Here is a 14,240-nt window from a genome sequence, read left to right as displayed (position 1 = left end):
CGGTGGCTCACGTAAAGAGCATGTACCACTAAGGCTTATGCTGCATTCCAGACAACTCGGACCTTGGGATTTTCTGACCTACTAGAAAAACTACACTGAAACGCCACTCAAAGTCGGAGTTCTGACTTGAAAACTCGGGGGCGGGTGCGTGTCTTTCAAAGTGCACAGACAGTTAGTAGCCTATCTAAGCTTAGCTAGCTAACGAAGCCAAGCTAACATCAACCCAACAAGATAATTATTTCCCGGGACCCCCAAAAAGCAGAGATTTCTCTCCAGGCTTTGCGTTAGTCCCACCCCTTCCTCCATTTTGATTGGTCGGTCAAAAAAAGTGATGAGCAGTGATCTTTTGCTTTAAAAAAAAAAAAAAATGCTACACCAAGAGCACTCACCAGGCGCCGTGCTGGGAAGAGTGCTCCTATAGTGCGTCTTTACCATAGAAAATTAATTGCAGAAAGGCTCTGGCACTAGGCTACGTAACTGGCAGCTCAAAAATTTTCCCTGGGCCTGTGGACACAGATCTTTTTTTTCATGGCAGCTCTCTTTGGATATCAAAATACGAATGCCCAAAGCACTTCCAAAGCACAGAGACACACAGCGCAACTGACAGTTGGCTGACAGTAGATAATGCTAGCTAGCTAACTTACCTTGTAGCTATAATCTTCATCTTCTTCTTCTTCTTTAGATTTGATTGGCGGTTGGCAACCAGCTTAGAGGCATTACCGCCACCTACTGAATTTTGTAGTTTACACAATGTATTTATTTACAGTGAAATAACAGTCCACCCAAAGTGCTTCAGTTCATAATTATTGTCCATATATCACTCAGTCGCAATTGTCTGAGTTTCCTCAAATGCGTCCCTCAGTATTCTATCTCTGTTCCAGATACATCCACCACATCCAGGGACCTCTTAGCAGCGTCAAGCACCATCTCAATCCTCTCCGTCTCCACTCAAATAGCACGCAGCACAGTTTATAACCATGGCAATGAAAGCCAGGAATCGCTTCTTGTCCATGCAAATCACGTTCCTCTGATTAGTTGTGTCCTTCTTTCTCTTCGGTTCCTTGTAGCTAATGCTAGGTATGTAGCATTAGAAGGTAAATAAAGCTAACATCAATCTAACACGATATACAATTAATAATTCTCACCCGGAAGGCCGAAAAAAGCAGATACATCTCTCCAGGCTTTGGTCATGGTAGCCAGGTCGCAGATGACTGGATTGTAAAAAAAAAAAAAAAAAGTGACATTGATAAGCAGCGCATCTTCTCCAAAAGTAAGTGTTGCAATGTTTGCTAATTGCTAATACAATAGCTGTCAGGAAGTAGCCTAGGGTCCAAACAGTTCCCAACATAATTCCAGTGAAACGGTTGTAAAGTAGTCTAATTCTAAGATGTAGCACAGGTCAGGTCAAACTTTTCCATGCCAACGCCCCCAAACAGCATTAGCCACAGTCAACACGAATCTCGCGTTGAGGCTAAAATAGCATTAGCTTTTCGTCACGGCCCCCATCGCAAGGAGAAAGAAACCCATTGAAAATAGCATATTGAAAATGTCAAAAATCACATCCATACAACCTCAGAATATACAGTAGGCCTATTACTTTTACTAATGTAAACCTAATAGGCTAATTACATTTGTATCTCAAATCTTTTCTAATTTTCTTCAATATTTATTCATTCAACTATTTCTGTTTTCCGTTATAAACATTGTTCCAGACTATTACCCACACCAGGGGGAATGACAATGATTCTGATGACGTTTTGGCTGACAGGCAATTAGACAGATGTGCATGGCAAATAGGATTTTTATGTGTAAGGAAAGGATTCAATTAGGCTATATTTGTAGGATATTTGTATATATACTACACTAAATATAATTATCAAATATAATTAAAAAAAATATATTATTTATGTATTTAATATACTGTAGTATTAACAAGTATAACTGAATATTTCCTCCCCCATAAAGTTTTTTTTTATAGCATTTCCATTAATTTGCTGAGGCCCCTCTAGTGCCCCCTGGCGGCCCCCCAGGGGGTCCCGACCCCCACTTTAAAAACCACTGGCCTAGGTGACATTTGTTTTTGTTGTGGCACAAAGAATAGATAATAGCAGTGCAATTCGCCTAATCTGAAACCTACGCCAAAAAGAGTAGCCTAGACCCCGTGTGGTTATGACGAGAAAAATATGAAGAGCGAGAAGATGCGCGCCTGCTGAGGGCTACACACGGTACGAGCGCACCGAGTGGGTGGGAGGCGGCTAGCCGACATAGATTAGAGACTCACTCACTTGTACTTGTTAGCTGTTTGTTCTGACCGGAGTGAGACATCAAGGATCTGCAGAAATATGGAACAGGAGAGTAAGAGAAAATTAAGGAAGAGATTTGCCCTGAGGCATGACATCTTCAAAGAGTTCCTCGCTGAATTTCTGGGGATATTCGTCCTAATAGTGAGTAACCTCTGCTGCACCTGTCATCTGCCTATAACGACCGCTTTCAAGCTTTGAACCAGGATGATAATAACGAGTCTCGTGGGACGGTAACTGCTGTCTTCTACTGTATGCCTCGCTCGATAAACAGACGTTGAATATGCCTATATATAGCCTAATGAAAATACTTCTCTTTGATGTGTTCATCTATAATTTCCTCCTAACAAAGATTGCTTAGAAAACGAGATGTGAGTGGCACAGGACTGCTTTTCTTTCGCCTAACACCAAAAGAGTACTCCAATAAATTATAACCCACTACAAATGTCTTTTTGTCTCTATAGATTTTTTTTAATTGGGCAGTAGAATGTAGGTAGAATGTAAATAGATTAGATAGCCTATTAGATTACCAAGTTTAATTCTCAATACAGTACTATAGTTCTTATGTTGTTTTGCTATATGCTTCCCTGTCATTCCTTTAGAGAACGTATTGTTTTTCTGTGATTAGGGGTTTGTCAGACTGTCCTGCCCTGCACCTGTCACCTCTGAGCTCCACCTGTCACTGCCTCTGTCTCAGCACGCTTAATGGGACTGTGTTTCACTGATACAGCCCCATTTATGTTTGGATGACTGCCCTTCTCTCAACACTATTTTTTCGGAATTACCTCTGCCTTTTGCGAAATAAGTGGGAGATTCATTATTTTCCAAGCTTCAAATTAGACAAATTATCTGTGGCAGGTGAAGGCTGTTGCTGGACAAGAAGGCTAGTGTTAATGGTGGGGTTACTGGGGTATAATTGGAATAATTAAAAACAGTGGGTCTTTCTACCTCCACCCAGTGTTGGGGGTAACTCATTACAAAAGTAACATATTACATGTAATATATTACTTTTAGCAGTAACTCAGTAATATAACTTATTACTTATAGGATTTCAGTAATATTATACCAGTTACTTTGTCAAGTAACTCAAGTAACAAATTGAGTTAAAAAAAAATAATCAAAGCTTTAGCACATATTTAAAAAAGATACAATCATTTCCTAATCAAACTGTGTTTGTATGCAAATAACCACTATAGATGACAATAACAAAGGAAAATAATAACATTTCGAATTTTGGATTGTTTACACTGAGTTCAAAGCGGTTGAAATTATTTTTCGGGATGGTTCCGGGGCAGCGATGTCATTCTGCTGCTGCTGTCGTTTTGGCAAAAGCAAACGCAAAAGTAGTGTAATAAGTAACGAGTTACTCTACATAGACAGTAATATTGTAAAGTAACTTATTACTTTCAAATGAAAGTAACTAGTAATATGTAGTATTATGTTACATTTTGACATGTGTCCCTGTCTGTGTGCCAGCTCTTTGGATGTGGGTCGGTGGCCCAGACGGTGCTGAGCAAAGGGGCTCTCGGAGAGCCGCTGACTATCCACATCGGCTTCACTCTGGGAGTCATGATGGCGGTCTACATGGCAGGAGGAGTGTCAGGTACTTTGTGTGTACACATGCAGTACTGCAGGAGCTGATTCAGTGGCCTTGCTTTTTGACATCGTTAAATCAGGCGGTTATTCTGGGAGTGTTTTTGTCGTCAAGTAGCTAGTGTTCTTCTCTAAAGCCAAACCTTTTCCTCAGCTGACTGGGGTTGTTGTTGGTGAAACAGAAATGAGGAGAACATGGCAATTTGTCATTTGAGTCTACAAATAATTTGTCCTTAAATTCCTAGAAAACCGATTGGTTTGAAAAACACATGCAGGGGAGGCATCCCTGGTGGCTCAGTAGTCTATGTGCCATGTAAAACAGTGTGAACAACAAGAATAAATAAATGCATCATTATTTCACTTGGAGACGGAGTGCCTTAGCTTTTTTCCATGGTTGTCTGCAGACTCTACATCTAAGGATCAATATCAGGCAAGACTTCCTGGATTTAGTTTTTGTCTCCTGGGTTCATGCAGGATGACATGTACATCTCCTGGGTTCATGCAGGATGCCATGTACATCTCCTGGGTTCATGCAGGATGACATGTACATCTCCTGGGTTCATGCAGGATGACATGTACATCTCCTGGGTTCATGCAGGATGACATGTACATCTCCTGGGTTCATGCAGGATGCCATGTACATCTCCTGGGTTCATGCAGGATGCCATGTACATGGCACATGGACCATGGCCCGGCACCCATACCACCTCCCACTATAGCCGTTCCTGTTTCTCTCAACTTTGAACTATCAAATAAAGGCAAAAATACCACCAAAAAAACAAAACGTGCCGGTAACAAAGGTCAGTGGTCGACATGCTTTATCTGATTGTGATCTTTGGCCGTGGATATCTGTCTCTGTTTTTGCTCTTGGATACTAAACATCCAGGTTATTCTGTCACTGGGGCCTCCGTCTATACAATCGCAAGGTATCAAACATTCAAAAAAATTCTGCAAAAAGGAAAGCTAACAGTACTGCTCTCTCATCATGGATCAGTGGCATCATTGCGTTAGCTCAGTGATCTACGCTCACACTGAATGAACATGTAACTATACAGTAATGGACTGTGAAGACCAATGTAGGTCATTGTTGTGAACGTGCAATGTTACATAATGGAGAGACCATTCAACATATAGCATTCTGCGTATCACGGTGTGTACAATATGGTTTCTGGTACCAAACAACTACTGGAGCTGAGTACAATAATTAAAAAAAATAAGGGTTGATAGAAAGAGAATTATATTAAGAGAGCTATTATTTGATGACACACTCCCATAGGCTTTTCAGGCTCAGACAGTGGCATAGTAAGTGTGCATGTGAGCTAGCGTTAAAGGCCGCAGGCGTATGTGTCCTAATGTATAAAGCGGACTTTAGTGGGTGCATTCCTTGAGGATTACAAGGGAAGTGCTTGGCTAGCAATGATAGGGATAGGGGGTGAATCACTTCTAAATGTCACAGTGCCTCGCATGGCCTGGCTGAGCCAAGACGGTGAGTGCCTGTTAATCAGCAATCATGGCTTTCATTAGGATTGCAATGGGGAAATGAGTTGTAAATTAAAATGATCTCAGTAATTTCCATCACTGCTGGGAAGGGGGAGAGCGTTGTCCAAGATAAGCTTTTAATTTGAACTCAAAAGAGATAAGCTAAACGCTGTGGCATATGAGCTGTATTCATGGTTATATGAGCCAAATTGAATGTGCTTTTAACCTTTAAAACATGCTGGCACAGAGTGATCACAGACGTATTTTTTGCCAAATAGTCCCAGTGGAGAACCTTTCCTTTTTCCCCTACAGTATCTTACACCAGACTCTTTCCCCTACAGTATCTTACACCAGACTACAGTATCTTACACCAGACTCTTTCCCCTACACAGTATCTTACACCAGACTACAGTATCTTACACCAGACTACAGTATCTTACACCAGACGGTCGGAAAACAAATAAATGTATGGTACATTTGGAGAGATTTAAATGACTCACAGAGAAATGTAATTTCTATCTACTAAATTTCTATCTAGAGACTTTATAGAGCCCCAGGGATGACGTATTTTTGTAGTCGGAACACGGAAGTCCCGGACTTCCTGGTTCTTCACTGTTTATTTTTGAATGGGTTTTTGCCACGATGCTTCAAATAAGTAGCCTGGGTAAACCCAGCCTCCACGTGACCTGCTCTCACCTGCTCTCGAGAGCAGAGCAGGTCTGAGAGCAGGTCACGTGGAGGCTGGGTTTACCCAGGCTATCAAATAAGGTCTGTGGGCAACGCAAGCTTAATCAAACGCGAACCAGTGTTCAGCGGGATAATCTTCACACAAGGACCACTTTCATGAGTTTTGAAGCGTAAATGCGAGCCCTAGAAGTAAAAAGCTCGAGCTAAGCTAATCCAGAACTACACACAGTGTCGCATAGGCTTCCCCGTCACGTCACCACTCAACCTGGACTGTTGTTGATGTGTGCGCTGCTGTGCACTGATTACCCCGGGCTGAACCAGGTGAGGGAAAGAGAATTTCCGCGTTCATCCTTTGAAGTGATGACGTTATTGACGTATAATATCCCCGTCGACTCAACAGTGTAGTCTCATTTAGCCGTTTGCTAGCGTAGCCGCCCTTTTAACGGCATGTAAAAGCTTAAAAACTCATAAAAGTGGTCCTCATGTGTGAAGATTATCCTACTGAACACTGGTTCGTGTTTGATTAAGCTTGCGTTGCCCAGAGACCTTATTAGAAGCATCGCACCAAAAACCCATTCAAAAATCCCATAGGCGAAAACAGTGAAGAACCAGGAAGTGTTAGTTAGCATCGATGTTTTCCGGACTCGTTCCTGGGGCTCTCTATTATGGTACATACTAAGTAAAACAGGGATTTTAATCTCACTCTTACTGTAGGCCTATGCCTATTCTGACCAATCTGACTCATGTAACAGTGCAACATCCCCCCTACTACATGCCTAATGGAGGAGACATAGTTATACAGCTTCAGAGGGATAGTTGCAGCATGAGGAGGAGAGTTGGGGTTAATATATGGAGTGTTTTTGCTGCATGACTGGGCCATTTGAGCCTGGGGTCTGTGGAGCAGTGGGAAGCCTCCACACTGTTCACTGACATCTCTGATGATCATCATAGGTATTGGACTAATGAGCTTTCCTGGGCCATGGGTCTCTGGAGAGGAGGGGGTTCAGGTGTGAGGAGCCTTGCTTTCTGGGCTTCCCTGGCAGGCTGGCTCCATCGGAGAAGAAAACACCATTCCTTTCACTTTGTACTCTCCCAATTTCAATGACAGTGTACCGTAAGTGTGACACATCACGGTCACTCTAATGACCTGCAGTCCACGCGTGCCTTAAGCAGATTCAGGCAGATTATGTCAGATGCAATTCAGACTGGCAGTTTCAGCTGGTTGCCGCGGCCGGCGTTTGTGAACAGGATGGAGAGATTAACAATGAGCGCAGGGCTGATACCCCCAGTGGTGTTACTGTGGCGAGGTCAAAGCCAAGATCCCAGAGTGTTAAATAAATGACCCCTTGCTGGCAGCAGAGCCCAGGGAAATTAGGCTGGAATGTGTCCAAACATGCCTTTGTAGGTTTGCATAGAAAACACTCTCAAACTCCACGGATATTTTTGTGAGAACTGCCTGACAGCTGTGATGATCAGTGAGCACCAACGGATCTGAGTAACAACCAACCGGCCACGGCCCTGTGTCACCTAAAGCTGTTTTTACACATTGACCCCAGCTGACCTCATCTTGTAAGAGATTTTGCTTTTGAAATGCTTGCTGATGCCCATTTCTTCAGCTTGGCAATTGATGTCATTTTATGTTTCTTCTGTTTTGTTTAGTTTAGTTTAGTTTAGTTTAGTTTAGTTTAGTTTTGTTATGACTTTTGCAGATGTTTTTAGTCATCCCCATATTTGTTCTGTGCACCTTGTGAAATATGTCACAATTTTAAATCTGATTTTTGTCTGTCCATTGCTCCAGGAGCCCACGTGAACCCTGCGGTCTCTCTGGCCATGGTGATCTTGGGCAAGCTGCCTATAAAGAAGTTCCCTGTGTACGTGGCGGCCCAGTTTCTGGGTGCCTTTGCTGGATCCTGTGCTGTCTATGGCTTGTATTATGGTGGGTGAATTGTAATGTCGTCACTGCCCCGTCTCCAGAACTGCGTTTGATTTGAAGTGGCAAATGATAACAAATATCATTCTGAAAAGACACATACCCATTATCGCTACATAGTACATCTGCCACACACACACACACACACACACACACACACACACACACATGTGCGCACACACATTAGCTGAGCTTATAAGTAAAATTGGTATAAATAGAACTTTGATATAGGTCATGCTATAGTGATTCATATAATATGCAGCATGCCAAGCTTTTTATTTTTTCCATCCACAGATGCGTTGATGGAACATACCAATGGAGAACTCGCTGTCACTGGTGTGAACGCCACAGCCAACATATTTGCATCCTATCCTGCCAAACATCTCTCAGTCCTAAATGGATTCGTAGATCAGGTGAAGTGTGATATACCTGCATGTACATGTGGGGTTTCATCCCAAGAAAATGCACCATGCACACACGAGGAAAACTAACATGATACTCTTGCGAACTGCTTAATAACATGAAAGTAAAACATGTTTTTGAATCTTTTTGAAGTTATTGGCTTTGGTTTGCCTCATAAGAATAATATATTTTTGTTTGTCATCATCAGTATTTCTAAAATGTTTACTGATAGCAAAAATAATAAATAAAACAAAAACAAAAATGTCTTGTATTTCTGGAAGCTTTTAGAGCGTACATGCATGTGTGAGCATGCGTTTAGTGCAGCCATGGGCATAAAAGTAAGCATAAATGGACAAAGTGTGTTGTTTGCTGAAGTATGAACAATATGCTGCTGTGATGCTGAGAATAACTCCCATCTGTGCTGAATGGTCACGGGTCGAGCAGGCATTTGTGTATTTGTTTACAGAAAGGGGACACTAAGCGGTCGACGTAGAATTGAACTACTAACCAAAACAACCAAATAAACACTTTTAACCCCTAGGTTTATTTAAGGTGTGATAGAGATGAATCGTATCCTTTGATAATGCCACATTATGGTCTTTTCATAATAAACAGCCATATGGGGACCATCTTTTAAAGCTGCCTTGTGCAGCCTTCAACCAGGGGAAAGGGGAAGCCCCTTAATAGGCTTAGGCTAAATAACAGAGGGCAAGGGGTCAGCAGACAACAGATGATGTAACTGAAAAGCACCCACTCAAAACAATAACAACAGAAACACGAAAAACAAGAACTTATATTTCTCCCGCATAAAAATCTTTGTGCACTGGTGTCGCAATGAGTGAATGCAACTGATGCGATGAGAGTTGACTGAAGCTTATTTTTGTGCAGGTAATTGCAACTGGAGCACTGATCCTGTGCATCCTCGCCATCACCGACGGGAAGAACATTGGTGCTCCAAAAGGCATGGAGCCTCTGTGCATCGGGCTGATCATCATGGCCATCGGGGTGTCCATGGGCCTGAACTGCGGGTATCCAATCAACCCTGCAAGAGACCTCAGCCCCAGGTTCTTCACTGCTGTGGCTGGGTGGGGCATGGACGTTTTCAGGTAATCTATGCCCGTCATTGAGATAGAAAGGTTTAGAAATCAGTTAAGACACCTCCTAAAGTGGAAGGTTGCAAAAAATGCTAATGTTTTGATTCCCCCCATGCCATTTGCACTTTTTAATTGTTTATCTTGGCCTCCATAAGCTCTAATATGCAGTACTAAATTGGGATTATATCTGAAATATTCATCAAAACTTGATGCAGCAGGGATGCCCTTCTTGAGCGTGCCACCTGCCTGAGGGAGCAAGAAGCCCGTTATGGAGCCTGGGAGTTAAGACCAATGGCTGCACGTCCTCTTTCCTCCCGTACAAGAAGAGCCTGCGTTTATAGCTCCGCCTCTGCTCTCTTGACAATCTCAATTAATATTTCAATGATCACGTGTGCGTTCCCTGCCTTTTGAAAAAGGATCGTGGGATTTAAGTGAACAGAGTGAGATTCTGAGCACATTGTAAATATTAAATATTGAGTGCTTCATGACTAAAATGGCGCAATGGTGTGTTCCTCAGCCTCTTTCTGAATCTCTTTCGTTTTCCTCCAGTCATCACAGCTGTTCCTGCGACCGTTTTAGAAGTCGTCAAAATATTTGACGTAAGGTGGAAATATCCTTAAAGGGTACAATACGATACAATACAATAACATTCCACATATTTGTGCATTCCACCTTATTGCACACCATGTATTGCACAGTCCACATAACAACTAGTGATAAGAACACCATGAAGCTATTGCACAACCCCATACAGCCTCAAGGAACATTATAAACAAAAGTTTTTAAAGCAGTTGAGTTTGCTTTTGGGTTATCGTCTGCCAGAGGGTATCTTGTACTTGGCATGGAGAATATGGTGAAACAATGTAAAAACAACATGGAGAGCAACTGATGTATTTATATAGTTGTAGCCCAGAGAGCAGCAGCATTGCACCATTTCCACTCAGTGGATAGTAGTCTTCTAACAAACTCATCATGTCATATTCTCAACTCTCCTCTGGAGCCTACACGCTTTTTGGAGATATTTTGACAAACCCTTAGACTCTATAGCAGCAAGACGTCTAGCAAGGAAGCTCACTGTTTCAACCAACAGCTGACTCTGGACCAGAGTCCTTTCAAAGTTCCTTTCATAATTCATAAAATACATACAGTATACTGGATGGATTAACAAACTACTATGACCCTTCAATTATCTGTGAAAGGGTAAAAAGTTGGTCCACTGTTATATGACCAGGACAAATTCCTCCTGACCCTGAGTCTCATTGGCTGAAGTCTCCGCTCCAGAACTTCGGCTTAAATTATAAGATTATTATCTACTCACATCCATGCCGATGGAAGGATGGGTGAAGTTTTTTAGTCCATCCAACAGTCCTGGAGTTTCACAGCAAAACACCATTGCAGCATTCTGCTGAAACCGTTCCCAAACTGTGGTCGTGGTCCGCGGGGCTCCGCCAGGTGGTCCGCCAGAGCATTGCAAAAAAAAAAAAAAATACAAACAGCTTTCACAAACATGAAAAACAACAACAGGGGGAATAATAATAATAATAATAATAATGAAAAAAAAATTATCCATACTGCTCGCCTGGCGTAATCCAAATCTCCACAAGCTCTGAGATGCCAAGTTGACTTGAAAAGAGATCATTTACACCCTGTTTGTAGCTGAAATCTTCACTGTAGCTGTCAAATGAAGGAAGAATGGGTCCTGCTGCTGTAGCCTGCTACAGTGAATATTTCAGCTAAAAACATGGTGTAAATTACGTCTTTTCAAGTGAACTTGGCATCTTGGGGCTTGTGGAGACTTGGATTACACCAGACGAGAAGTATGGAGACTTTTTGTTTGTTTGTTGTTGCTGTTGTTGCTGTTGTTGTTGTTGTTGTTGTAGTACGTTTCCCTGGAAACCCTCCACAAATGATCATTTAAGCTTTCCTTGAGAGGAAGAGCAGTGTGATCCCTCTGCTACACCTTTTTAAGGATCTTTGAAGCGTAAATTAAATCAGCGCATTTCTCGCGACTGCATTTACATCATCTCGCTGAACAAGTCCCGTAAACTTTTGTTAACCACAGACCTTATTTCAGGCAACCAAAAAGCCATACCCTATAAGTCTCATCACATCTATCAAATCAAATGACTATACTAAGATTAGTGCGCTCTAATGTACTGTATATAAACCTCTGGTACCCTCAGGTTTATCAAGCTAAATCTTGTGCTAAATCTGACATAATCTGACCTTTTACATTTGTGATATAAGCAGAGAAAGTCCCTGCAGTTCAGTAATCACAACACTAACAACATCACAACACTACATGCATTAAGTCAGATTTGTAAGTCTAGAGAGGCTCTGTGGTTGGTCCACACGGCGTCAATGTGACCTGCCTTCTGTCTGTCTTCCGGCCTGATAATCTTAGCTGTGCCCGTAGATTAAAGTCTATAATCCAGCAGCCTATCTTCTGTAGTCGACATCCACTTCCTGAATACTTGCTGGGAATAAAGACGAGCTGCTCAGACGCTTGTTGACTTCCCCGCCCGTGCCACGGTGCGTCAGCTCTGTCCACTGAGGCCCTTCCACCTGCAGTAACACACAATGACCAGCGGGATGCTAATCTGCCTCTGGCAAGGTCGTTCTGAGGTCAAACCGATCAGGCACTGTCGAGTGAGAATGAGGGCATATGCAGAGAGCTTGAGACTTTATTGTAATCTGGGATAACTGCTTATCAATATACTGTAACTAGCACCAAGTAAGATGGTTGGTAGTAACATCTTTTGAGCATCAATATAATCATATAGAAACATATCGGAGATGCACTTGACTTCACTGAAATAAAAGGGGACTGAGATTGTGTGTGTGTGTGTGTGTGTGTGTGTGTGTGTGTGTGTGTGTGTGTGTGTGTGCGTGCGTGCGTGCGTGCGTGCGTGTGTGTGCTTGTGTGCGTGCGTGTGTGTGCGTGTGTGTGTGTGTGTGTGTGTGTGTGCACGTGTGTGTGTGTGTGTGTGTGTGTGTGTGTGTGTGTGTGTGTATGTGCGTGTGCGCGTGCGTGCGTGTGTGTGTGCGTGCGTGCGTGTGCGTGTGCGCGTGCGTGCGTGCGTGTGTGTGCGTGCGTGTCTGTGTGTCTGCAGAGCTGGAGGTTGCTGGTGGTGGATTCCTGTGGTGGGGCCCATGGTGGGCGGAGCGGTGGGCGCTGCCATATACTTTGTCTTCATTGAGCTGCACCACCCAGAGCCTGAAAAACACGAGGAGAACAACGTCAAGGACAAATATGAAATCATAACTATGAGTTAAATGGGAGAACGAGGCTGTAAAGCAACAAAGTCATGGCAGCTGCCCCCTTTTCTTGTCCTCAACAGGCAAACATGTTCATCTCAATGAAGCAATGAAGCATTTTCAAAGTCGCTTTTTTGAGATTTTACATTTCATAATGCTTTAATACAAGATGTGCATTACAAATTGTACAAGGCATTTAATATTATGAACACAGTATATTACCTAAAATGACTGTACACTTAAATTATAAAATATGCATTAATGCTTTATGAAGCCTTTCTAAGATTACGTTTAAAAAGCGATGATCTTTTTTTGTACCTTGTCTATTTATAGAAATCAGGCTTTATCTGCCCTGGATATTCGTTCAAATATCAAAAATATTGAAACTGTTTCTAGCTTATTTTCACTATCCAATATCTCAGGCATGTCAAGCATTCCCATCGTGTCCTGTTTCCTAACTGGGTTATTCACCTCTGGTTAGAAATATTTGCCAAGTTTCTATATAGCAGTTATACTTTTTTACACCTCACTATGTAAGAAAACAGGTGTTAAATATATTAAGCACAGCTGCTAAAACTTTGTGAGAATGTAGGAAATTATCCTTGAATATAGTTTTCCACTTTTCCATCTCAGTTACTGTATCTCCTCTGCTGTTTCAAATCCCGCTGTTGTCCAGTGCATACATGGCATTGTAACACCCAAAGTTGCATTACGTTGTTGGATGACGTAATTGCATTACTGCTTTTTGAAAAGGCATAATTCAACGTGAAAAATGTGGGTGTCCACATCCTGTATAGTAGAGACTTAACTTCTGTAAATGCCAGTGAATTCCTGGATAAGCAGTGTTTGAATCAATGCAGGTATGAGGATACTTGTTTACATAAGGAACTCTTCCACGCGTGTCCAGTGATCAAGGGAAAAAAGGTATAAGAAAATACATTTGGCTTGTTTTAGGCTTAACAAGTCTTTAGTTGGTGCTGCTGACTTATGCTGATAAATGACAGCATCACTACGTGACCTAGTAGGGATGCTGCCCAAATGCTCACAATGAAGCTATTCAAAGGGACATTGACATTTGTAAATGTAAAATAGAGGTGCGATGAAGGGAAAAACACTGGTATTTTACTTTAATAGCCTAAATGTGGTTTGAACTCCTGTGTATACAGATGTGAATGTGTCACAAGAAACACAAAACAATGTCACCAAGATGTATTTTTAGGATAGTATAAATTGATAATGTATTGTGTAGGTATCACTGTGAGATGCCGTATTTCACCTCATTTCTCACTGTCTTATGCTGATGAAACACGTCCTATTGTTGTCAGTTGAACCGACACTTTAAAAATGACAGAAACTGTCAGATGATACTGTCTGTGCAGCGGGAAGGTGGCCCTTGGTGTAAAGCCAGTGCCAGTATGTCCTTTCCATTCAATAGAGATTCCGCTGTTTATTCTGGGTTGAACATGGAGTATAGAGTATTCTCTGTTCCCAGAACTG

The 14,240-nt window shown here is 42.1% G+C and overlaps 1 protein-coding gene across 1 annotated transcript; it reads left to right on the top strand.

Annotated features, from left to right (window-relative positions):
- Nucleotides 1-2,342: 2,342 nt before the first annotated feature.
- Nucleotides 2,343-12,761, top strand: aqp9b (aquaporin 9b; the record flags this gene model as incomplete). Its single annotated transcript, XM_083650576.1, has 6 exons — nt 2,343-2,444; nt 3,777-3,903; nt 7,858-7,995; nt 8,284-8,402; nt 9,280-9,497; nt 12,599-12,761. The coding sequence occupies 6 exons, from the start codon at nt 2,343-2,345 to the stop codon at nt 12,759-12,761; spliced, it is 867 nt and encodes a 288-aa protein (XP_083506702.1).
- Nucleotides 12,762-14,240: the final 1,479 nt, after the last annotated feature.

The sequence above is a fragment of the Poromitra crassiceps genome, assembly GCF_964638095.1.
Source record: "Poromitra crassiceps genome assembly, chromosome: 14".
In the NCBI taxonomy this organism is placed as follows: domain Eukaryota; kingdom Metazoa; phylum Chordata; class Actinopteri; order Beryciformes; family Melamphaidae; genus Poromitra; species Poromitra crassiceps.
This window is presented reverse-complemented; position numbering and strand designations above follow the sequence as displayed.